The sequence below is a fragment of the Pelodiscus sinensis genome, chromosome 16, assembly GCF_052426305.1.
Source record: "Pelodiscus sinensis isolate ZL-2025 chromosome 16, ASM5242630v1, whole genome shotgun sequence".
Lineage (NCBI taxonomy): Eukaryota > Metazoa > Chordata > Testudines > Trionychidae > Pelodiscus > Pelodiscus sinensis.
This window is the reverse complement of record NC_143067.1, coordinates 7,521,949-7,544,545: the sequence shown is the minus strand read 5'-3', so window position 1 is coordinate 7,544,545 and position 22,597 is coordinate 7,521,949. Positions and strand designations below refer to the sequence as shown.

The 22,597-nt window shown below is 54.6% G+C and overlaps 1 protein-coding gene across 6 annotated transcripts in view; it reads right to left on the bottom strand.

Annotated features, from left to right (window-relative positions):
* CAMK2A (calcium/calmodulin dependent protein kinase II alpha) overlaps window positions 1–22,597 on the bottom strand; it is an 85,967-nt gene that overhangs the window by 19,636 nt on the left and 43,734 nt on the right. For all 6 annotated transcript variants that reach the window (XR_012896389.2, XM_089769460.1, XM_089769459.1 and 3 more), the window contains 9 exons: window positions 21,794–21,859; window positions 19,771–19,843; window positions 16,704–16,806; window positions 15,125–15,208; window positions 13,523–13,617; window positions 12,448–12,570; window positions 8,087–8,170; window positions 6,490–6,532; window positions 1,206–1,246 (listed from right to left, as the gene is read on the bottom strand). Coding sequence is in view for 5 of the 6 variants with exons in the window: in XM_089769460.1 (XP_089625586.1) it covers window positions 1,206–1,246; window positions 6,490–6,532; window positions 8,087–8,170; window positions 12,448–12,570; window positions 13,523–13,617; window positions 15,125–15,208; window positions 16,704–16,806; window positions 19,771–19,843; window positions 21,794–21,859 (712 nt within the window). In the remaining variant the exon portion in view is untranslated. The remainder of the gene's footprint in view (window positions 1–1,205; window positions 1,247–6,489; window positions 6,533–8,086; window positions 8,171–12,447; window positions 12,571–13,522; window positions 13,618–15,124; window positions 15,209–16,703; window positions 16,807–19,770; window positions 19,844–21,793; window positions 21,860–22,597) is intronic.

Below are 22,597 nucleotides of genomic sequence, written 5' to 3'. Positions count from 1 at the left end.
GAGGATGGGCACTTGTGACTGAGGGCCGACGTCAGCCTCTTCTCCTCAGCTGCGAGCAAGGGACAGCCGGCCCGGGCATCATGCAGAGAGGCTTCCCCACCAACCACACACCCTTCTCCAGGGAGGAAGGGTGACGCAGCCCCCTCCCCAAAGGGTGGCTCATGGAGAGGGCGGATTTCCATTGGGCTCTCACACCAGGAGACTGCCTGGCTGTGGGTGCGGGGTGGAACAAGGCAGGTACCACAAGCACATGGGGCGCCATTGGGCCCCCTCGCGCGGCAGAAGGAACAAAGATCTGGAGGGTCCATGCTCGTTTGAAGTAAAATGGGATTTTTATTTTCTTCTTATTATTCCTAACTCTTGGATTTGGAGCTGGAGGGGGCCGGGGAGGTGGGGGGGGGGGGCTCACCCTCCTGCCCTTCTGGGCCTGTGCCGCCCGCCAAGGAAGCGAGCGGCGCGGGCGTGGAACTGGCAGGCTGTGAAGCTCTCTGCAGAGAGCCCGGCTCATGCGGTTCATTTATTCATTTGAAGACAGGCAGCTCCTTCCAGGCTCTTGCACTCAGCCTCCCTTGGGTGAGGCTGGATTTGCATGGCTCTCATGCTAACGAGGCGGGGGAACGCCTCCGCTCTGAATTACGGCTGCTCGCCTCAACCCTCGGCTCTCCCCGCCGGGCCTGCCTTGCAAGCCTGCCTTTCCCCGCCCCCCTCCTTCCCTGACCCCTTCCCCACCGCCCTCCCTTCTCCTCCTTCCCTTTCCCCACCACGCCTGCGCTTCTGGGGGAGGGCCGGGGTGTAGCGAGGGCTGCGAGTGGGAGAGCAGCAGCCAACGCCTCAGACGGAGGCTCATTTCTGAGTTCTCCTCCCACCACCTTCCTGTGTGGCGGCGGAGGAGGGCATTGCTCAGGCACAAGCTGGCGCATCCACGTGCTTCGCTCCCCAAGCCGCAAGCTGACAAGCTTCTCCCTAGAGAGCGTTGCACATTGTACTGTAGTTTCCCCCCTTCTGCGCTTGTTGCAGCTCCGCTGAGCAAAAGCAGGGCCGGGGAGAAGGGAGAGGAAGGGCCCCTGGCAGAAGGGGATGGTGCCCAGGCGCCGGGCCAGCCACGCGTGGCACTTTCAGACAGAGGAAGGCCCCAGCAGGACCCTTGGCAGAGCTGAACCCACGGCGGCCTCGGGGAGCTGTCCCGGCCGGGAGGGAGCGCTTACCTTCACACCATCGTTCTTCTTGTTGCCCCCGCTTTTCCCGCCTGTGGAGAGAAGGCAGGAGGTTAGCAGGGCCAGGCAGGGCGCCAAGGCCAACAGAGCGAGGAGCAGCAGCATCTGGGAGGACGGCGTCGGACGGCAGGCGGGAGGGGTTCAGGCGTCCCTGGCGCTGCGCTCCCGCCCCCGAGCACCCCTCCACAGCCCCCGGGCCTGCGAGGCGCACTGCTCAGCGCCAGCCCTGCCTTGTCCGGCCCTCAGAAATAAAGGCCGCTTCACTCGACGTCAAGCCAGCTCCGCGGAGGGGCCGGCGCAGCAGCAGGGCGGGCAGAGGGAGAGGTCTCTGGCTGGTTTTCCTGCCGGCACTCAAGGGTCATGCAGTGCCATGGCCAGTGGGGCTCGTGTCCTCTGTGGCTGAGCAGATGCCTTGGTCCTGCCCCCGGGGCTTCCCTTCCTGTCTTTGTCCCAGGGAGCTGGGCAGTCACCGATCTGCAGCAGGCGGTGGCATTGCCTGCCTGCCTCTCTAATTTTAGCCCCATGCTGCCGGGGTCATGTGCTACGGCTCCCTCGGCCTGACAGCTGCAGCCCACATTTTGACGATGATGAAAAGCAGACGGCCTCCCTGGAGCCCACCTATCGCCGCAGGCCTAGCCCCATCCCCCCGGGCCGCTCCGGCACCCTCCCACTGGCCTGCCCTCGGCAAAGAGCTAACGCACTTCCAGCAGCCGCCCTCCCACGCAGCAGGGCGAGAGGAGCGGGCGGGGCGGGGGGAGCGCTTTGGATTCCCAGGCAGGACGTGGGAAGGGAAGTGGCTTTGCTATGGGGTGGAGCTTGGAACGCCCAGGCCCTTGAAGCTCAAGGGCAGGCCCCTAGCAGAGGCCGATATAGAATCCCTCCTGGGTGTTTCACTCTGCCAGCCCGCAAGTGCCCCGTGTCAGCAAAACCCTAACTACCCCCATGACACCTGCCCGGGCTGATACTCCCCCTGCCGCGGACCTCTCCCAATGCCTCCTGCAGGCCCCAGCGCTCGGGCTCCTCCTCCCGCCCAGCTCACCTGCTCTCTCTGACCCACCCGCTGACTTTGTGCAGCTGCTTCTCTTAAACTGCCTGTGCCAACCACCCTCTGTCCAGCTCCCGAGACTTCCCATAAGGCCCCACCCCAGGCAAGCTTAAAACCCCCCTCCATTCTCCCTCAGCAAGAACATGAGAACGGCCAGACTGGGTCAGACGAAAAGTCCATCTCGCCCAGTGTCCTGTGTTCTAACAATGGCCAATGCCAGGTGTCCCAGAGGGAGTGAACAGAACAGAGGAACATCACATGATCCCCCTCCTTTCATCCATTGCCAGCCTCTGACAGACACAGTCTAGTGGGAGATTCAGCCAGCAGGGGGGGGTCACCATTCCTAATCATTCTGGCTAATAAGTATTAACGGCCCTAACTTCCATAAATGTATCTAGCTTTTTGTAATGCTGTTAAAGCCCTGGTCTTCACAACATCCTCTGGCAAGGAGTTCCACAGGTTGATTGTGTCAAGAAAAACTTCCTTTTGTTTGTTTTAAACCTGCTACCTATTAATTTCATTTGGTGACCCCTAATTCTTTTATTATGGGAACAAGTAAATAACTTTTCTTTTTGGCCGTCCCGTGCCGACCCCAGGGTGATTGTATAGACTTTTTCCATACCAGTCATGATTGTATAGACCTCTATCATATCTCCTCTTAGTCTCCTCTTTTCTAAGCTGAAAAGTCCCAGTCTGAGTGACTTGTGCCCACACTGATACCACCTACATTTTTTGATCGTTTCTAAGGTGCTGCAAGACTGTTCATTATTTTTTTAAGTCTCTCCTCACACTGCAGCCACTCCAAATCATTTTTGTTTCCCTTTTTTGAACCTTTTCAATGCCAAGATCTTTTGTAAGAAAAGGTGACCTGCCTCCTCCCACCTACCAGTGCCCTGCCCTCATCCCTCCACCTGTTCAGAGAATCCCAGATTCCCAGGCCAGAAGGGACCATGTGACCATCTGCTTTGACCTTCTGTAGAGCCCTGGCCAGAGACCTGCCCCAGAAGAGACCCTGGCTCCTCCAGCATTCAGCTGAACACGTCACAGCTCCTCTGCCCTAGACCAGCATCCAATTCCTTCTCCCATCCCCCCGCCAATTCCTAGTTCCCCAGCTCTCCTCCCATGTGCACAATCCATTTGGTCCCACCATAACCTCCAGCTTCCCTGCCCACCCCACCCAAAAAAGCAGTCTTCCAGCTAGGGATGTAAACAACTAGTCACTTCCCCACCACCTTGCTGCTTCTATCAGAGAGAGGAAGCAAGAGGGAGGGGAGCAGGATCTGGTGCTGGGGGGGAGCCGTCTTAAAAGCCGGCTCCCCCAGTATCCTCTCCGTGGAGAGAAGAGGCTGGGGTGCAGCGGGGAACCCTTGCTCCATTTCAAAGGCAGAAGAGCTGCAGGGAGCCTGGGATGAATTGAGGAGTCAAGCAGTCCTCTGCTCCTTGCTTTCGAAAGCAGGGCGGGGCTCGTGTACATTTCAAAAGCAAAGCGCCACCAGCGGCCAGCAGGGGGCTGCCTGAGTCCCCTGCTGGCCGTGCTCCATGCTGCAGGTCCGCCTTTGACTCGGCAGGGCTCTTGCCACGTTTCAAAGGCGGAGGCGCCCTTATCGACTAATCGACTAATCGATGCAAATTCCGTCGCCTATTCGATTAGCTGATGAATCTAAACGTAACAGCCTTACTTCCAGCTGAGCCCTCCCAGCCACGAGGCAACCCGGCCAGGGTTCATCCTTGTGTCGCATTTATGCCAGTACAGTGTGAATCGGACGGGCAGCGTTTTGTACTGGAGCTGGAGCGACCGGCCCTGGGAGAGGAGGCGTTACAATCAGCGGGGGGTGGGGCACATTTAGTGAGGACTTCAACATCCCCCCTGGCCCTGCCAGCAGCTGCTGAAGCTGGGAGTCAGCGTTGTGCTCTGGGGCGTTTTCACAGCCTTCATCTCCACACACAACTGCCAGCACACAGACCTGCGGAAACAGGTTTGCTCCAGGGCTATCCCAGCATGTGGGTTATTAGCGAGAGCTAATCGGCCGTGCTATTTAGATTGCCAAGACTTTGGGGTAGGAACTGTGCCTTCTAATTGCCTGCAAGGCCCCCAGCTTGCTTTGGGTGCCATGTAACTAAAAAACCATCACACAGGAACAATAAGATCAGAAAACTCTTTGTGGCCCCATCCGCCCTTCAGCCGATTCCCAAGGTTAGCTGTCTTTTCAGGAGGACAATACGGCTAATAATAGTCAGCGACCGAGCCCTCCGCACCGCCGGAGACACCAAGCGAAGAGATCTGGAAAAGCCTGCGGTCTAGCACCGAGATGTGCTCACCTGCTTTACTGTCACCAAGCTGTTTTTCTAGCAGAGATTTTGTTCTGCCTCGTGCTGGAGGAGGGTGGAACAAACCTGAGACGGTGCCAGGTCAAAATACACCAGTGGCCACAGCAAGTCTGACCCACCCTTTCTCTAGCCTGGCTGGATCCCTGACGTGAGATTCCCCCCTTTTGGGGGGACACACTCAGGTCAGGCCTGCGGTCCTGCATATTAAACCCCAGTGTCCTCCCCTGTCTTTTCTTGGAGCTCTGAGCAGGTTGCAAAGGGGGCTGTGCTGGGAGAGGAAATGCAGATTTCTACCCAGGGATGGGTAGAAATATCCTTGGCTCTAGAAATCAGTCTCCGCTGAGCTGCAGAGCTCCACTCCCAGGAGACACAGTAGCCAAAGGAGAGAAACATGATGCCAGGAGCCAAGACCCACGCCGGCAGCTTTTCCTAGCCATGCAGCTGTGCTGCCCCCCGCGGGGCTGCACGACCCCAGAGAGGAGACGCGGCAGGCAGCGAGGTTGGGCGGCGGTACAGCCACACGGCCAGGCGGATCTGGGCTGTAGTTCAGGGCCTGCGCAGGGTTCTAGTTCAGACTCATTGGCAGAGATCTCGGTTGGTACCACATTCGGAAATCCACCGGGAATCCATGATCCCTTGATGTGAATTCCCACCGTAGCGTTTGCTTGAATGGTGCTGAGACCCCACGAGACAGGAGCCTGGCTAGCTATGTCTGTGCATCCCATAGGGGCTACGGACTCCTCCCCAGCTCCCTGCTTGTCAGCTTGCGTGCGCACCGCTAGCTGTAACAGAGCCTCTGGGAGTAAGGGAAGGAGGCAGAACTGTTGGGCACAGACCAGACTTCCCAGTAGCTTAAACCCGTCCTGACACACTGATCCCAGGATGCTCCCCTGGAGAGGGAGCGAAGGAAAGGAAGAAATACACCAGAGAGAAACCGAGACTCCAGCCTCCGGGGCTGCTGCAGGCTAGTTCTGCCAGTACCTGGCTGGCTTCCAATGTTTCCATGACTCTCTGACACCCGCCCGCCCACAGAGAGACCTTTTCACTTGGGGCTGGACTCCAAAACCAGCCTTGCAGCTGATCCATCCGCTCAGGGAAAACCACCTAATAACTCGCATGGGCGAGGCAGAGAGCCATGTTCTCCCCCTCCCAACAGGGCCCATGCTTTTGGAGCCAGCCATGGGCATGGGAGGCCTTTGGGACTCCAGGTCCCGTCCCTGAGCACCCTTGATTACGCAGGGGATGCTTTCCGTGATTAGCTTTCCTGTGCTGATGTCTGCAGAGAGACCCACGAGACCTGGGCCAAATACCTGCCTCTCATTACCCACAGCCTACCTAGTGGGGACAGGTGAGGGGACAGCCTGAACCCAGATCCCTTCATGAAAGGCTTTTCCCCTTTCCTTCTGCCCAGAGATGTGGGGAGAGCTCTCCTGCCCGCCCATCCTGGCATGGCGGGGGGAGCGGTTACTACAGCAGCAGAAACTTTCTCCTCTGAGCATCAGCCACTGGCTACAGAACTGTGAAGAGAAGCGGCCCCTTCTCCACCGCTGTAAGGTGTGAACCCTGCTGCCCGTTAACTGGAAAGCCCTCCAGGAACTGTGATCTCCCAATCCCTGTGCACGTGCGTCTCTCCCCTTTCCCTTCTCCAGGTCACCTGCCAGCTGCCGGCTGGGTGGGGCTTCCCAGCATGAGGCACACACAGCTGGAGTGTTGGTATCCCACGGGGTATGCCGGGTGCAAACGCGGAGGGGACAGTCTATGCCAGCCTTTTCCAGTGAGGCTTCTGGGTTTGACTGGCTCTTGTGGGTACAGATCAGCTTCCACCGAACACCTGAGACCCCGTGTGCACAATAAATGCAACGCACCCGAGCAAAGAGCGTGAGGAGCGGCGCCAACACCTACCAGAGAAGTTCCGGGTTGCCAGCATCGTAGTGAGAATAGCTCCCTGCAATACACAAGAGGCAGAAAGGAGAGAGAGATCGCTGTGCTCGGAGTCAGGTCTGGCCCTTTGCCCTTCTAAAGGGACCGGGAGGGGGGGAAAGGGAACTAGCTGGAGCTGGGGGGAGATTGCACAGGGGCATGATATGAACGACCCAGAAGACAGTCGGTAGAATCAGGGCTGTGCTTGGTACCCTGGAAAGGGCCCCACATACCAAGTCTCTTGATGGGGATGGGAGGGATGCGATGATAGGTCACCTAGCAATCTAGATTCCCTCTTTATACGCCATGCAGTGGCAACATTTCTCTGACGGGGTGCACAAGGTGAAAGGAAGCAGGTGCGTCCTGGTGCACAGCTCCAGCAAGAGTTAGCTGGGCTGTGGTAAAAGCCAGCAGGGAGCCGTTTAAAGACTTGGCAGGGACCCGGGGTGCCACAGGACAGTACCCGTAAGAAATTTTAAAACTATTTTCACCGCTACCTGTGTGCCAAAGGTACTGAGACAGGCCAGCAGAGAGACTGCTCTTGCGAGTTTCTATGACGTTTTCCCCTTGCCCCATCATCTGCCCTTCTGAGATTCTGCCATAGTGAAAATGGCCCAAACACCAGGATTCTGGTCATTCCAATAACACGAGCTTTTGCTTCTCGGTAACAGCTTTTTCTTCTGTACTTGCCTCTCGAACCACAATCAAAGGGTTACCCCGGCAGGTCACTACACTGCCTTTCCCCATGAGATCAAAGGGAGTATCAGACATGCAAGGCCATGCTCTGATTTCATCTTAGTCTGTGTGAATTGTCACAGTGGAATTACTCCAGATTTAAATGGGGGTGACAGAGATCAGAATCAGGCTCTTTGCGATTAAAAGAACTTCTTATACTAACTACAGCTGGGGAGCAGCGGGAAAATGTCCATCAAAACTAAACTTGGAGCAAAAACACACAAACAAAAATACCACAAAAACGTTCACCAGGAACGGATTCCGTTTGCCAGTCGACTCTACTCGCTAGTCAGGTAACACATCTGAGCAACTGGTTACAGTAGCAGATTACTGCTTAGAACAGCCCCCAGAATGCCTGCTGTAGGCGTACTGGGAGCAGAGTTCTGCTGCTCCCGTGTGTCCATCCTCCTTGTGCTCTAGGGTTGGGGAGGCTGGGGCCGTGCGCCCTCCCCCTGCTCTGGGGCCAGGGAGGCTGGAGCTGTGCATCTTCCTCCCTTTTGTGCTCCGGGGACCTGTGTAGAGGGGCAGGGTTGGGGGTTCCCCTTGTTCCTCCCAGCCCTACCTTCACCCACCGGCTCATGCACCCAACAGATGGCTTCCTCAGAATACCCAGTGGCCCCAGTCAGACACAGCAGGTGGGGCCGGCGAACCACCACCTCTTATATCTTTTTGTGCCTAGTTTCTTCGTTCAGCCCCTCGGCTCATCCTCTGCTTTCCCTGGCCAGTTTGGCTCCCCTGAAATCCAAGCAGATCCCCTCCCTGTTCAGGAAAACAAACTCACTGTGCACTTCCCATCGGGCTTTCAAAGGTCCCTGGGCGGCAGGGATGGGTCCGGGCGAATTACCTTTAGCTTTCTTCTGGCGTTGAACTTCTTCAGGCAGTCCACTGTCTCTTGCCTATGCATGCACGAGGCCACGGTGGAGCGGTGCTAGAAGAGAGGAGCGTCCGCTCAGAAGGGGAGGGAAGCAGAAAGGGGAGAAACCTGGAGACCCGAGGAGCTGGGGAAGGCATATTGCAAACACATACACGCACACACTGTTGCTGTTGCGTGCACAGCTCTGGCTTCCTGGCTGAGGCATGAGGCCATAGCTACATGCAGCTGCCTAGGCCTCTCTGGCAGCAGTAGATAAAACTTTAATGGGTAGTGTGAGTTTGTCACCCTCTTCGCTCATTCGTTCCTCATTCTGCTGTGCAGCAGGCTGTAAATTAGCTTGCCGAGAGCTTAGCTATGCCCTGGGCGGCCTGATTTGTCTGGCTGATTAACACTGCAGTTCCTAGCTGGTGGGGAGGAGGGACGTGAAGAGGGCTTTGGGGCATGGACTATACAAGGCACTGAGGTGAAGTTCACGGATCATTTGTCACTCTGGTCGTAGATTAGCTTTATGAGATGAAAGGTGCGTGTTTGGTACAATCTCTCCCGTGGAAAGGAGCTCTCTTACTGGCCCCTGCCTGGGGGCCTTTCCTATTTCTAAGGCCAAGTCTACGCTGCAGGAGAAGATTGGCTTAAGGCAGGGGCTCCCAACCTTTTTCGGTCCCCATACCTCCTTGGCTTTTAGCAAACCTTCCCGTACCCCCTATTCAATATGAAAGGAACTAAATTCTAGACTCTAGAATCCACAACTTTTTTCACTAACACTACTACTTTGGGAATATTTCAATTAGGATAATCTAGTTATTTACCAAATATTCCCCGTATCTCCTTGAGAAGCTTCTCATACCCTCTGGGGGTACGCGTACCCCAGATTGGGAACCCCTTGCTTAAGGTATACAACTCCAGCAACATAAATAACACAGCTGGAATCGAAGTACCTTAAGCCAAGATTGGTGCCATTTCCACAGCAGGAGGTCAACAGGAGAAACGCTCCTGTCGACAAAAGTGAGGCGTACTGGTGCTGAAGGGGGCACCCTCAGCGGTCGATTTAGCAAGTCTTTACTAGACCCGCTAAATCAAACCCCAGCAGACTGATTGCCAGAGCATGCTTAAGTGTACACATGGGCTAAGGCCTGGCCTATGTTACACAGTTAGGTCAACATAAGGCAACACACTAGAACCTAATTAGTCAGCATGTCCCACTGACATAAGGGTCCAGCCCCTACTACGCTGACACGAGAGGCGTAGTAGGACTTGTGTCTGTGTAGACACTGCCTTACTTAAATCAGTGCTTGGCTGTCTTGTCAATTTCAGGGCTCCAATCTGGAGCTGTGAATTTGACAAGGAAGGTGGGCAGTTAGAGCCAGGTGAGGACAGGAGAGGCGAGAAATCCAGGTTGCTTGCCCCCGGTGCCTAGACACCAGAGGACTGCTGGACTCCCAGTGGGGAAATACGCCCTGACTCACAGCCCCCTCCACTGTCCCTTTTCAGTCAGGGGAAGCGCTCCTGAGGAGGACGTGCACCACTGACAGGAGCAGGTAAAGTGCACATCAGCCACCAGTGGCTGGAGGCTGATCTAATTTAGGTCCACTTGAGTCTCTGTGTAGACACATCCTAACTGTTATTATAGCCTATACAATAGGGCCCTGTAACTGGGAAGCAGAGGAGCATGTTGCAGATCTGAGGTGAAGCATTAAAGATCCAGAAGGCACTAGAAAAAGAGTATTTCTGCCATGTATCATGTTACTGGATTTTAAGGGGATCAGACAGGTCACTGCTGCACTCATTGCGGGGGGGTGTTTGCTCCAAAGTATGTACAAAGGGGGCCATGTGAAGTGTCAAACGACAGCTTGTGTTCTACTGATTCTATATATTCTACTCATGTGCTTGTGTGATATCTTTACGTGGGGTTATAAATATGGACTCTGTGTTGATGCTGGAAGATTCTCTGTCTTCAGATGGAGCAAAGTGCCAGGCATGGTCAGTCAGTGACTATGCTAATTAGCAAGGCTTCAGGGACAGGGCTCTCAGAGAGGCTAGTCCACACCTGAGGAATGTGTCTGGGACCTGCAAACCAGCTAGTATCATGATTGCTGACTCGGGACACAAGGGTAGGTCACTGGACCATGTGACCTGCTCCAGCTTGGAAGAGACCAGGCATGGATATAAAATGCCATGAGACAGACTCCATCTGGCCTTCAATTCTGATTCTGATTCCAGATGCAGCCTTGTGAGGAACAGAGAGCCAGGAACAATCATAGGCCCATCGTGACACAGGATGTACACCAGAGACTTTTAAGAAAACCGTTTATAACATCTCTGCTGAGAGCCTGTATCGAGAACTGGACGATTCGATGCATGTAATGTATTCTCCTTAACAGCCTTACTCTCATGCTTTTCTTTCTTTTATTAATCAACCTTTAGATTTTAGATTCTAAAGGATTGGCCCAGCGTGCTCTTGTGGGTAAGATCCAGAGTGTAAGATTACTGGGATCTGTGGCTGGTTTCTTGGGACCGGAAGAACCTGTTCGCGGTAGATGAGATTGGGTTCTATAACCTCTCACCTGTGTGTTAGGCCCATGGCTGATTGTGGCACAGGGAGAGCTGGACTGTCTGAGGGGTTTTGCTCATGAGTGTAACTGGTTTGTGGCCTGTTTGGGAAGGGTCTCCAGTCAGGGGCTGTAAGGAGCCCTGAGTTTGAGCAATTCACCCTGAGCGGACGCCCTTGGCGGTGCCCAGACCTGACCCGGTCCGTCACACCATGTGAAGGCAATATTATGCCTGCTGGAAACCGAACTGTGAACAGAAGAGAGGGCAGGGCGTGCTGGGTTTGCGTTTACATCAGAAGCTGCAGCTGAGGGGAGGAAGGGGAGCAGGAGGAGGAGGAAGGCAGGACTCAGTGACAGGTTGAACCTCTCTAGCCCAGCACCCTCTGACCGGTGTCAAACCAGAGAATTTGCCCAACCACAGGAGGTCAATATTGTCCAGCAGGATTGCCAACACTCCCACTGCTCACTGGGCTCTTAGAAGACATTGAGGAGTAAATTAGAGCTAAATAACAGCACAGAACACTGAGCGCCAGGACTGGGGGCTGTAAACCAGGGGTGGGCAAAAGGGCCTCTGTGGGCCAGATCCGCCCACCAAGTGAGTTGATCTGGCCTGCAGAGGCCCTGCCACCAGGGCCAGATTAAGGTGTGGGGGCTAGCCAGGCAGCTGCCGGGGCACCAACTTATAGGGGGTGCCTGATTGCAGTTGTAAGGGGCGCCACACGCCCAGGATGCAAGAACGGCTCGGGCCGGCACTGTCTGCCGCTCCTCCGCCCCCAGGCCAATCAGAGCCTGGGGGTGGGGGGAAGCATGCAACGTCTCCTCCGGCCCTGCCCCGCCCTGCAAGGAGTGCACAGAGCTGATTGGCCTGGGGGCAGGTGGGAGCATGTGAAGTCTCCTCCCACCTTGCGAGAAGCGCAGCGCTTCTAAGCACCAGGCGCTCCTTGCAGGATGGGGGCAGGATGGGAGGAGACTTTGCGCACTCCCCTGACCCCCATGCTGCAAGGGGCTTAGCACTTCAAGTCAACTGCCAGCTGCTGGTTGACTCTAAGCACGAGCAACAGTGGCCAATACCAGATGCCCCAGAGGGAGGGAACACAACAGGTAATCACCATGTGATCCCTCTCCTGTCATCCATTTCCAGACAAACAGAGGCTAGGGACACCATTCCTACCCACCCTGGCTAATAGCCGTTGATGGACCTAACCTTCATGAATTAATCTAGCTCTTTTTTTGAACCCTATAAAAGTCCTAGCCTTCACCGCATCCTCTGGCAAGGAGTTCCACAGGTTGACTGTGTGCTGAGTGAAGAAAAACTTCCTTTTGTTTGTTTAAAACCTGCTGCCTATTAATTTCCTTTGGTGACCCCTAGTTCTTATATTGTGGGAATAAGTAAATAACTTTTCCTTATTCACTTTTTCTGCACCAGTCATAATTTTATAGAGCTCTATCATATCCCCTCATAGTCTCCTTTTTTCTAAGCTGAAAGGCACTAGGGCTTAACGACACCTAAATGTCTCATGCTGATCTGGAGAAATGCCTGTTGCTGCATCAGGGTGACTGATCCTGGGGCAAGACCTGGGAAGAGGGTTCCCTAATTCATCCGATAGACCGTCCATATGCAAGGTGATGCCCGTTCACCAATATGCAAAGTGAGGTGTCCCATCATTTGCATAAAACCTCCCCATTCCTGGACCGTCATCCTTAAAAGAGGCATGCCCACGCCACAGAACAGGCCACATCTCCCAGCTAGCACCCCGAGGGGCCCATCCTGTGCGCCCTGCTTACCGATATCCAGGGATGCTTCAGAGCTTCTGCTGCCGTGATACGCTTGGAGGGGTTGATCGTTAGCATCTTGTTGATGAGGTCTTTCGCTTCAGGAGTGACCGTGTCCCACTCGGGGGAAGGGAACTGCAAAGGCAAAGGGGCCAGGTGGGAGAGTGAAGCAGGGGCATTTCTTCTGCTGCCCAGCCCACCCAGATAAAGTTCGGCTCGTTCCCCCACCCCAGTCCTCTGCCACGAAGGGGATTCTCTTCTCGTGCTGAGAGGCTGGGGTGTATTTTGGCCGAAGGAGAGGGAAGGGTTAATTCTGCCAGCTCAGGGCAGGGAGAGTAGGAGAAAGTCTGTCTTCTACTGGGGAGGATCAGACCCACTGTTGTTCCCCCACCTGCAGCCTGGAACAGCAGCTTACAAAGAGAACAGCAACCCTACAGCTGTCAGAATTCCCCTTTGGCTCAGGGCTGGAGGCTGGATGCAGGAAAGCTGTAAGCAGATGAGCCCAGAAGTGGCAGGCAGCTAGAGTGCTCGTGCTGTTCCCATCTGACATCTCAGGAGCAGCGAGAGAGTTCAGAGGGGCTCTCCAAGGTGGCCTGCAGCATCCCTAGCCCTTCTGTGCTGTGCGGTTTCCACAGAGAAAAGCGCACCACACATCAATGTTCCCTCTAATTTTTCCACCCCGGTGCAGAATAAATTTTGTTATGTGCACCAAGGCATGTGCAGATGTGCACCACCAACAGACACACATGCTGCTGGGAGGCTGCGGGAGCTTCTGCTAATCAACAGGGCAGCATCTGAATCTCTCCTGGATGTCCACCCACGTGTGTCAGCTCACAGGGACCATTGTCGCAGGGCTGCCTGTGCAAGGCCTTGAAATGGCCTTGTTTGTGATTGGTGGATATGGTCTTCCACACTGCCCATCACAGACAGGGAAGGACTGGAGCAGCTGGCTCCTTCAAACCAGCAGCGGTTCTCAGCCACTGGTCCTATTTGTCAAAGTGATGGCGGGGAGACAAGATGAGTGCCGGAGAGAGGAGATGGGCGAATGAGAGAGGAGTGAGGCGGGGAGAAAACCAAAGGTACTTACATCGTAGGCCCCAGCTTTGATCTGCTGGTAGAGTCTGTGCTGATCCTCATCCCAAAAGGGAGGATACCCAACCAAGAGGATATAGAGGATGACTCCTATACAAGAGAGGGATAGGAACATAAGCAAGGCCCCACTGGGTCAGACCGAAGGTCCATTTAGCCCAGTCTCCTGTCTTCTGACAGTGGCCAAGGCCAGGTGCCCCAGAAGGAACGAATAGAACAGACAATCATCAAGTGATCCCTCTTCTGTCGCCCATTCCCAGCCTTTGGCAAAAGCTAGGGACACCGTCCCGGCTAATAGCCATCAATGGACTTATCCTCCATGAATTTATCTAGCTCTTTTTAAAACCTTGTTAGTGTTTTGGCTTTCACAACATCTTCTGGTAAGGAGTTAAACACAGAACACTAGAACGGACCTTGAGAGGTCAGCAGGTCCCGTTCTCTGCCGGCACGGCAGGACCAAGCACCATCTAGATCATTCCTGATTGATGTCTATCCAACCCGCTCTTCAATATCTCCAACAATGGAGATGCCACAACCAAGTCCACATTACCAAAAGCATCCAATGGCCAGGCTAGGGCTTGAACCCACGATTTTGTCATTATTAGCACCATACTCTAACCAGCTGAGCTAGCCAGCCAACCAACATGAGCAGAGAAGAGCAAAGGCCTACAAACAAGGCACTGCTGAGACTTGAACTCAGGATCTCCTGTTTACAAGGCAGGCACGTTAGCCAGCTAAGCCATGGTGCTCACCTGCGTGAAGAAATACTCTAATAAGAGGATGTGGGGGAAAGTTTAGCTCACTGATTCTGTGTTGGTCTATACGAGGGAAAGTTAGAGGTGAGAGTGAATTTTTAGAGTAGAGCTGTCTCGCCTGCCCATTTCAGTCTCTCTGCCTGTCTCTCTCTCGCTCATGCGTGCAAATAGCTGACTGCCTGACGCATGCAGCCCTCTGATATGTGCATGCTGTCGCAGCCACTGTGTCCACAAAATGTAGGTGCATATTGTGTAGGGGCCTCCCTGAAAATAGTTTGGGCCCGAAGAGAAATCTTCTTCACGCTGCGCTGAGACATCCTGGGATCCCATCCGGAGAGCAGCGCCTCTCCCTGGGCCTGAGCTGCGAAAGCCATTGGAAGGTGACGTTTTAATGAACTGGGTCACTAGTGCATCGTGTTCCAGACCCACGAGCCACACTTGGTTTGGCCTCGTGCAAATGGCACGTGCCAGGAGAGCACTGGCATTTCACCAAGTGCTCGCGTTTTGGAGAAACCTGCCACCCCTGCCGCATTTTCAAAGCTGGCCTACAGGAAAGGAGTTGGCTTGCCGGGAGTCACTGCTGGAGAGCACCCGTAGTCCTGAGCAGTGGTCTCTCCCGTGACAGGGGTGGCATGGAACGCTAGTGTCACACGTTGTGAACACAGGGCCTCTCCACTGCCACTGGTGGTTTCACATGCACGAGAACGTGGCTGTTCAATACTTAAACATACCACGAGGCCGTCTCTGACACGGCTGGCGCGAGTGGCGCGGAGTGAGGGAAATAAAAAGCTTGGCCACTGCTTCTGTCTCCTGTTCCCCTGTTTGTTAAGCTCCGTCTGACTTACCACACGCCCACAGGTCCACAGCTTTGCCATAAGGATCCTTCCGGAGCACTTCTGGAGAAAGGTACCCGGGCGTGCCTGCAAAGCCTGCCGAACCAAACCCAGACAACACCCAGTCACGGCAGCGCTCGCAAGGAAGCGCTGAGCTCCCGGCAGCCGACCGCGAGACGGACACGTGGCCTGGGACGTCTGCCCCAATTAGCCCACTGAGCACGGCCAGGGCAAAGTTAAGTGGCCATCCAGAGAGCCCACGCTCGGGTAATCCGACTACAGGTCTGCAGATTCAGGACCTGTTTATTCAGGGCTGTGAATGCCCTGGGTCAGATTGTGCACTAAGTTATGCAGGTGTCAATCCAGTGATTTAATTGCAGTGACGTGCGTGCAGTTAGTCCAGACTGACACCAGTATAACCGAGAAACCAATCTGTCCTGTGGTTCGGAAGTCCTGGCCTATCAGGGTGCGTCTACACAGCACCCTTACCTCGAAATAAGCTACGCAATTTGCGCCACGGAAATTGTGTAGCTTATTTCGATCTTATTTCTACACGGCGCCAAATTTCGAAATAAAGCGCTATTCCAAAATGTCCCTTATCCCTCGTGCAATGAGATTTACAGGGATGTCGGAATAGCAAGCCCATTATATTTCAATATAACGGGCTTGCTCTTAAGACACAGAATAGCTATTTTGGGATACCGGAGGTATCCCGAAACAGCTCCGCAGTAGACACAGCCTCAGTGGCTAATCAGATGGGTTAAGGAAGGATAGGAAAATAAGCCGTGTGAGACACCAAGCCAACGTACCAAACCAGCTGCTGGCACAGCATTAGGAAAGACATCTTGGGTTTGCATCCTACACCTGCTGTCTCCCTTTGTGTTCATCTCCACATTGGCACGCTTGCTTACAAAGAGGTACCCAGGTAGCCCATCCCTAGAACTGAGGCCTCACTGGGTTTCAAGTGTTGGACAGAAGACCAGTTTCACACATTCCCTTCCCAGCGGGGCGGCGAGGCGGCAGTACACAGCAACTGCAGCAGTGCAGCAAAGAGGCACTCAGGGATTTCAACGTGGCATGAGCCACTGGAGGACTAGGAGCAGGGCTGAGGAGTTCCTGGCTGCGTACCCATCACAGAGTCACCAGACCCGTACAGCATCTCCGTGGCTCGAGTCCTGGCTTTGCAAATCCATTCACGGATTCCCCATTCAGTTACTTTGCTTATGTCTTGTCTGGGCACCCAAGCGTGTATTTTCCCAATGAAAGCAACTGGGTTATACAAAGGATGGTTTCACCTTGGAGCCACAAAGGCTGCCAAATCTGCAGCTTTGTAAAGGTCTGGTTGCCATGCAGCTGTTCTTAAGGTTCCACGTGCTCCCCCATCCCCGGTGGCCTGGCTTTGCCTGGGGAGCTCAGTGGGAAATTTTTAACCCTTTGGTTAGATTCAGAGGCAGATACTCAAGGTACCCATGTTGCTTGTGACATCAATGAAACATGCATGGAGGGTGGGGGGAGGGGAGCTGTTTGGCCACACACAGAAATAGGAAATGGAGGCCGACCCCGTCTCCGTGTCCCGAGCCCGGCCACTCACCGAACCAAGCCTGCTGATCCGCTTCCACCTCAATGGCCAGGCCGAAGTCTGCCAGCTTGACTGCAGCCCCCTTCAGCTTGGATGCCAGCAGCAGGTTCTCTGGCTACAGGAGGAAGCGAGGGGGAGAGAACCAAAGTAAAAAACAACCTCCCACGACTGTATTCAAACCCTCTGGGCACAAGCAGGACCCCTCTCCTTGGGCTCTTGCACTGGCCACGAGACAGGCCGTGCTCAGCAGAGCTCCCAGCCTGGATTCTGGGGAGGGGACTGTCTCCCAGCAGTTCCCGGCTGGGAGACATTTCTCTGAGAAGCCCTGGGGGCTGCTCTGTTGCACGTCTCCGTCAGGAGAAGAATGCAGGCAAGGGCCGTGCTGCGCTGGGCGGTGTTTGCACACCGGGCCGTGATGCTGCTGAATGCCCTGATGGGACACTCCAAGGGGGAGAGGAGAAGAAGGGAGAATTCGAGACCTGGAGCGTTTAAGAGACAAAGCGGGATAGACCATCTCTGCCTGGGCCTCGGGGAGCCCAAGAGCCTGTCCTCAGAGACACCAGAGCCTAAGGAGAGACTTGGGCTCATGTCAGGTAGAAAGGTCATCCCTACTGTCCTTCTTTCTTCCTTCTGTATTCAAACAGCTCCCGGAGTCGCTGGCCCGATTCAAAGGCAGGGCGCAAGGCCTCTTACGCTTGGCCTGCCCTAGACACAGAGACTCCCATAAAACTATCCAGCCCTGCTCTCGGACACAGAAGTGAGCAGACCTAGAGGAGCTGGAAGAAGGTAAGAGTCAGACTAAGGGGGTGGCCTGACACAATTACCACCAGCAGCCTCCTGGCAGTAGCTTTTCCTGCTACGTTCCTCTCTTCCTGCCCCTGGGCCTGTGTGTTACCGGGCTTGCATGAGCTTGCATCACCATACTCAGGGTCCGGCTACACTGTAGGGAGGGGTTGAAGAATGTATGCAAATTGGGCTCGCATTTGCATATCTTCTTCCAATTTTTTTTCTGGAAGAGGATTTTCCGATATTTGGCCCATCTACACGGGGCCAAATGTCAGGAAAAAATCTTTTGGAAGCCCCCTTATTCTTCGTAAAACGAGGTGTACAGGAGGCTTCCGAAAGAGGGGTTTTTTCCCCAACATTTGGCCCCATGTAGACAGGCCAAAAAACAGAAAATCCTCTTCCGGAAAAAAAATCGGAAGATATGCTAAGGCGAGTGCAATTTGCATACCTTCTTCGGAACCCCCCCAAACGGGGAGGTTATGTTACCCCAGTGGTAGGTGGACGTGAGTCGGAGCTAGTGGATCATTCACATCCGGGTGGCTAAAAGGTGGAGCGACTTAGGCCAGTGTAGGCTCCCTTGGACTCCTTACGGAACTGGGGGAAGGAAAAACAACCCTTTGTGTTACAGATCGGAGGTTCCCTCCCGGACAGCTCACCCTCAGGTAAAAACAAGAGGCCAGCAAAGCCCTCCCCGTGTCAGTAGGGTGCCTGGCTGCAGTTCAGACTCCACCACTCCCTACGGCAGGGCTGATGAAGACACATGAATCCGGTTTCCATCACTGCGGAGGGCCCTGACTCCGGGCTCCCATTCAGCAGCAAACTTATTACCTCCATTAGGGAGAGCGATGGTCTAGTTACGCTCTTTCGACTGCATTAGCCGGCCCGGAATCAGGGCAGCTGGCTGCACAATCCCTGGACAATCTGCAGGCAAACTAGCTTCTGACAGCCCCGCTTGGTTACCGGAGTTATTGGTGTCTTTGCAGGGAGAGATGGCGCCGCCTCAACCTTGGAAGTCCTGCTCGTGCTGCATTCGAGCCTGAAGTGGGAGGCGTTTTGAGAGGGAGCGAAGGGATGAGCTTCCTCTTACAGGCGAGGCAGATGGGCCTGCCTGAGAAGAGCTCTGCCCAGGGAGAGAACATTCTAGACCAGCCTGGATGAAGCCAGAGGCTTTAAACCCCTCTTGGCCGGCAGAAAGGGAGAGTCTCTGCTGCAGAGCTTGGTGTTACTGAACCAAATTCCCTCAGTGGGCAAGCTGGGCTTTTAAGGCTCCAAGGCTATAACCCGGATAATCATAGAACCATAGAGCTGGAAGAGACCTTAGAAAGCCATCAAGTCCAGTCCCCTGCCCAAGGCAGGACCAATCCCGACTAAATCAACCCAGCCACCACTTTGTCAAGCCCTTATCAGCCCTGCTGGTTCCAGATGAACCCTAACGAACTTCCTGTTGCAGATGATGCGAGACCATGGGTCATTTTTCTCCCCCCAACCAGAAGAACGGATTTGAGGAGCCCCAGGCGGGGACCAGACATGTCACAGTCACTAACCAATTTTCCCACCGCAGAGGACTGAATAGGGGTACGTCTGCACAGCCCTGTTACTTCGGAGGAACAACCCGCGCAACTACGCGCACGCAGTTATTTCGATAGAATGTCGAAATACGGTCCAGCCGGAGGACTTCTGACTCCGACTCCTGTAACCCTCGTTGTACAAGGACTGAGGGAAGTCGGGGGAAGGCAGCTCTATTTCGAAATCAGGGCTGGGGAGCTGCGCCCAGATTCGAAACAAGCTATGTCGACGCACGCGACGCGATTAGCATCGCTCCAGTTGCGTCGCTTATTTCGAGTTTAGCCCTGCTGTGTAGCCACACCCCAGGTCGCCACGGAGACCCCAGCAATGGTCATCAGGAAGCGCTCCCTCCAGACCTACCCGTGCCTCCCTCTGGGGCTGATCCTGCTCCCTCCAGGCATCCTTCTGGAAGGAAATGCTGGCTTGACACAGGACCTTGGGCTAGAAGGACCACCTCGTCACTCCCCGACGGTCCCCCTTGGAAGCCATGAAGCCAGTGATGCCTCCTGAAAGCCTGGCTTTGCTTCCTGTCCTTGGCTTTTGGAATCTCCCACAAGGCATTCTTCTCACTGTGTTACAGATGCCCCAAACCTCCCCCGGGCAGGTTCCAGGACAAGACTTCTAGGCCGATCTCTCTCTTTGTGAGGTTCTCACACCCTGGAAGCACTGGCAGTTGTGATGATCTCACACCCTGGAAGCACCTACCAGCCTTCACCGCAGCTCTTACCTTGAGGTCCCGGTGCACCACGCCCATCTGGTGGCAATGCAGGACAGCTTCCAGGATCTGCTGAATGCAGTGGCTGGAGAGAAATCACACAAGTCATGCCTGCACTCTGGGAGAACAGCAGAGGCAGGGCTTCCTGCTGAGTTTCCCTCCATTGTGATCTCCTCTCAGCACCTCCCACACCCCCTATTCCCAGTGGTGTGGGAACAGTTTTAAGAGTGGGGGTGCCGAGTCCCCAACCCCATCCATCCCCACTCCGAGCTGCGGCCGGGAGCAAAGCCCGGATATACAGGGCTGGCAGCCAGGATCCCTGGGCAATGTGGCTGGCAGCAAAGGTTTCCCACGTACGGGGCTCAAACTGGGCCCCCAGCACATAGGGGAGGCAGCAGAGCCCGTGGTGCATGGAGCCGGCAGCCAGGACGCTGAGTCCAGGGGTGCTGCAACACCCCCCCCCCCACACACACACAGTTCCCACGCCAATGCCCATTCCTCTTCCCGCTAATGGCTGCACAACGAGGCTTCTAGAATCTCGCTCCTCAGAGTCCCAGGTAGGTGCAGACCGGAGAACAGCGGAATAATCAAAGCATGATTGCCCATAACACTCCCAGCTGGGGGTCCCGGACTCATTCAGGCGCACTGAATGAAGAGTTCAAAAGGAGTGCACAGGTTCCGTAAGGCCCTCCTAGAGCTGTCAGAGGTAAGGCGCTAAAGCAATCCAAACCATTCCCCTAGAAACACCGTGAGCGGCTGCACGGGGAACTTGAGAACGGGAGCTGGGGCCTCGTGGTGAAACGGAGACGCCAGCCTGAGTGCGCGCGATGATCTCAGCAGAGCGGAAGAACTAGGAGCATAGTAACTCCTGCCTCATTGCCTTCATCCTGGCTTGGGCTAGCAGGGCTCATTACGTCTTTTGGTTGGTTCAGACAGCCCATTAAATCAGACGCACACTGCTGGATGCACAAGAACGAAAAAGAAGTTCCACGTGCCAAGAGGGGCCTATGGCTTTGCTTACAAAGCATGTGTCTGCCAAACAAAAGGTTCTCATGTACATTTTCGTAGGGTACTAATAAGGGGCTTGGTTATCAACGTATTCAGGGCATGCCGCATGCTCACTGAAAAGCTGATTCCAAATCAGGAAAGAAAGATAATCTTTTCATGCAGGAGCCTTGATTCGGAAGCTTCCTGCAGGGTGATGTTTGCCTGCACCTCAGTTTTATTGCCTCTGCTTGGGACCACAGAAACTCTGGTAAAAGGAGGAAGGATGGTTTTGTGGTGACGGGCCCTGGAGCCAAGAGTTCTGCTCAAAGCTCTGGCACAGATTTCCTGTGGGACCTGGAGCAAGTCCCTTCATCTTTGCATGCCAATGCTTCCCTTCTTCCCCAGGGCTGCGCGGAGGCTTAATTGATTAATATTTGCAAGATGCTCAGATACGCCAGTGGTGAATGCCACAGATACGCCTTTAAAGACACAAAAATAACTATTGCAACTGGTAAATGTCAAGAATGTAATCATCTCTTCCTAGGACTCCACAAAGCACTGGCACCAATACCTCCTGTCTGGGATCCAGCATGCCAGTGGCCTCTCCTCACCCAAACGTTGGTGACTGAGGCATGGCGGAGTCCAGCTGCCACCCATCAGGCAGGTAGGTCGGACACTAACCGCATTATCCGACTGAGACGAGGAGAGAGCCGGTCTGCATTCACTTAAAGCAGCCCGGGTTTGATCGGGAGAATCTGTGTGATTACGCACAGAAGCCGTGGCATGCTTGGGAAACATGCTGGCTAGAACAAGCCACTTGCAAGGTCACATGGCGTGGACAAGCAAGAGCAGCGGATCCCGGAGCGCTGCTCTAAAATCAGTAACAATGCGGAGGAAGGTGATGCTCTGATGTTGTAAATAACTAAGTTCTTGGCGGAGGACAGACCTAGAGCTATTGGCGAAGGCTGGACCGCTCTACCCTTCCCTTGCCTGGCTATGCCTGGCTGCCAAGCCTTGCAGGGTCCCTCTGGTAGGTTTCCATCCTCACCTGGCATCTGCTTCACTGTAGTATTCTCTGGCCACGATGTCCTCGAACAGCTCTCCACCCGTGACACTGCGAGTGAGACAGACAAGGTGTCACATCAGCTCGGGAAAGCTCGGATTTGTACCAACTGGCCATCGACCCATGGAAAGACCCAAAGCACTACTGGACAAGCAGTTCAGCAGGGACTGAGACGTACAGCGGGGGAGAGTGTGTTGGGGGGGCAAGAGGTATGTGGAATTGGTGGGTGAGAGCGCTGGGGCACTTGGCAAATTTTGGGGGGGGCAATGAAAGAGAATTGAATCCCCATTTTAACCCACTTCCGCAGCGGCGGACCCTGGGTTGCTGAAATGTTTGTGCTTGAGGGGGTACTAGGGGAGAGAGCCACGGCTGCTGCAAATTCATTCCCCCCACTCTATGTCTAGACGATGCTAGACTTTCGAAAGAGGATATGCAAATTCCATGGGAATTTGCATATCTTCTTTCGAGCTCACTTTCGAAAGTGAAAGTAATCTAGACGCGGGTTTGTCAGCGAACCTCCCCCTCCCCCCCGTTTGTCGACAAGCCACGTAAATCTCATTTTTTAAGAAAAAGCGGCTTGTCGACAAATGGGGAGGAGGATTCGCCGACAAAACCACACCTAGATTACTTTCACTTTCGAAAGTCTAGCGTAGTCTAGACGTACCCCCCCAGCTGGAGCCCACTGCGGGAGCAGCTTCCAGAAATGGATGGAGGAGAGCCTGGTGGGAAATGTAACCATGCCACTAAAAGCACTGGGCTCTTTTAACCCACGTGCATCTTCTGTGCTGC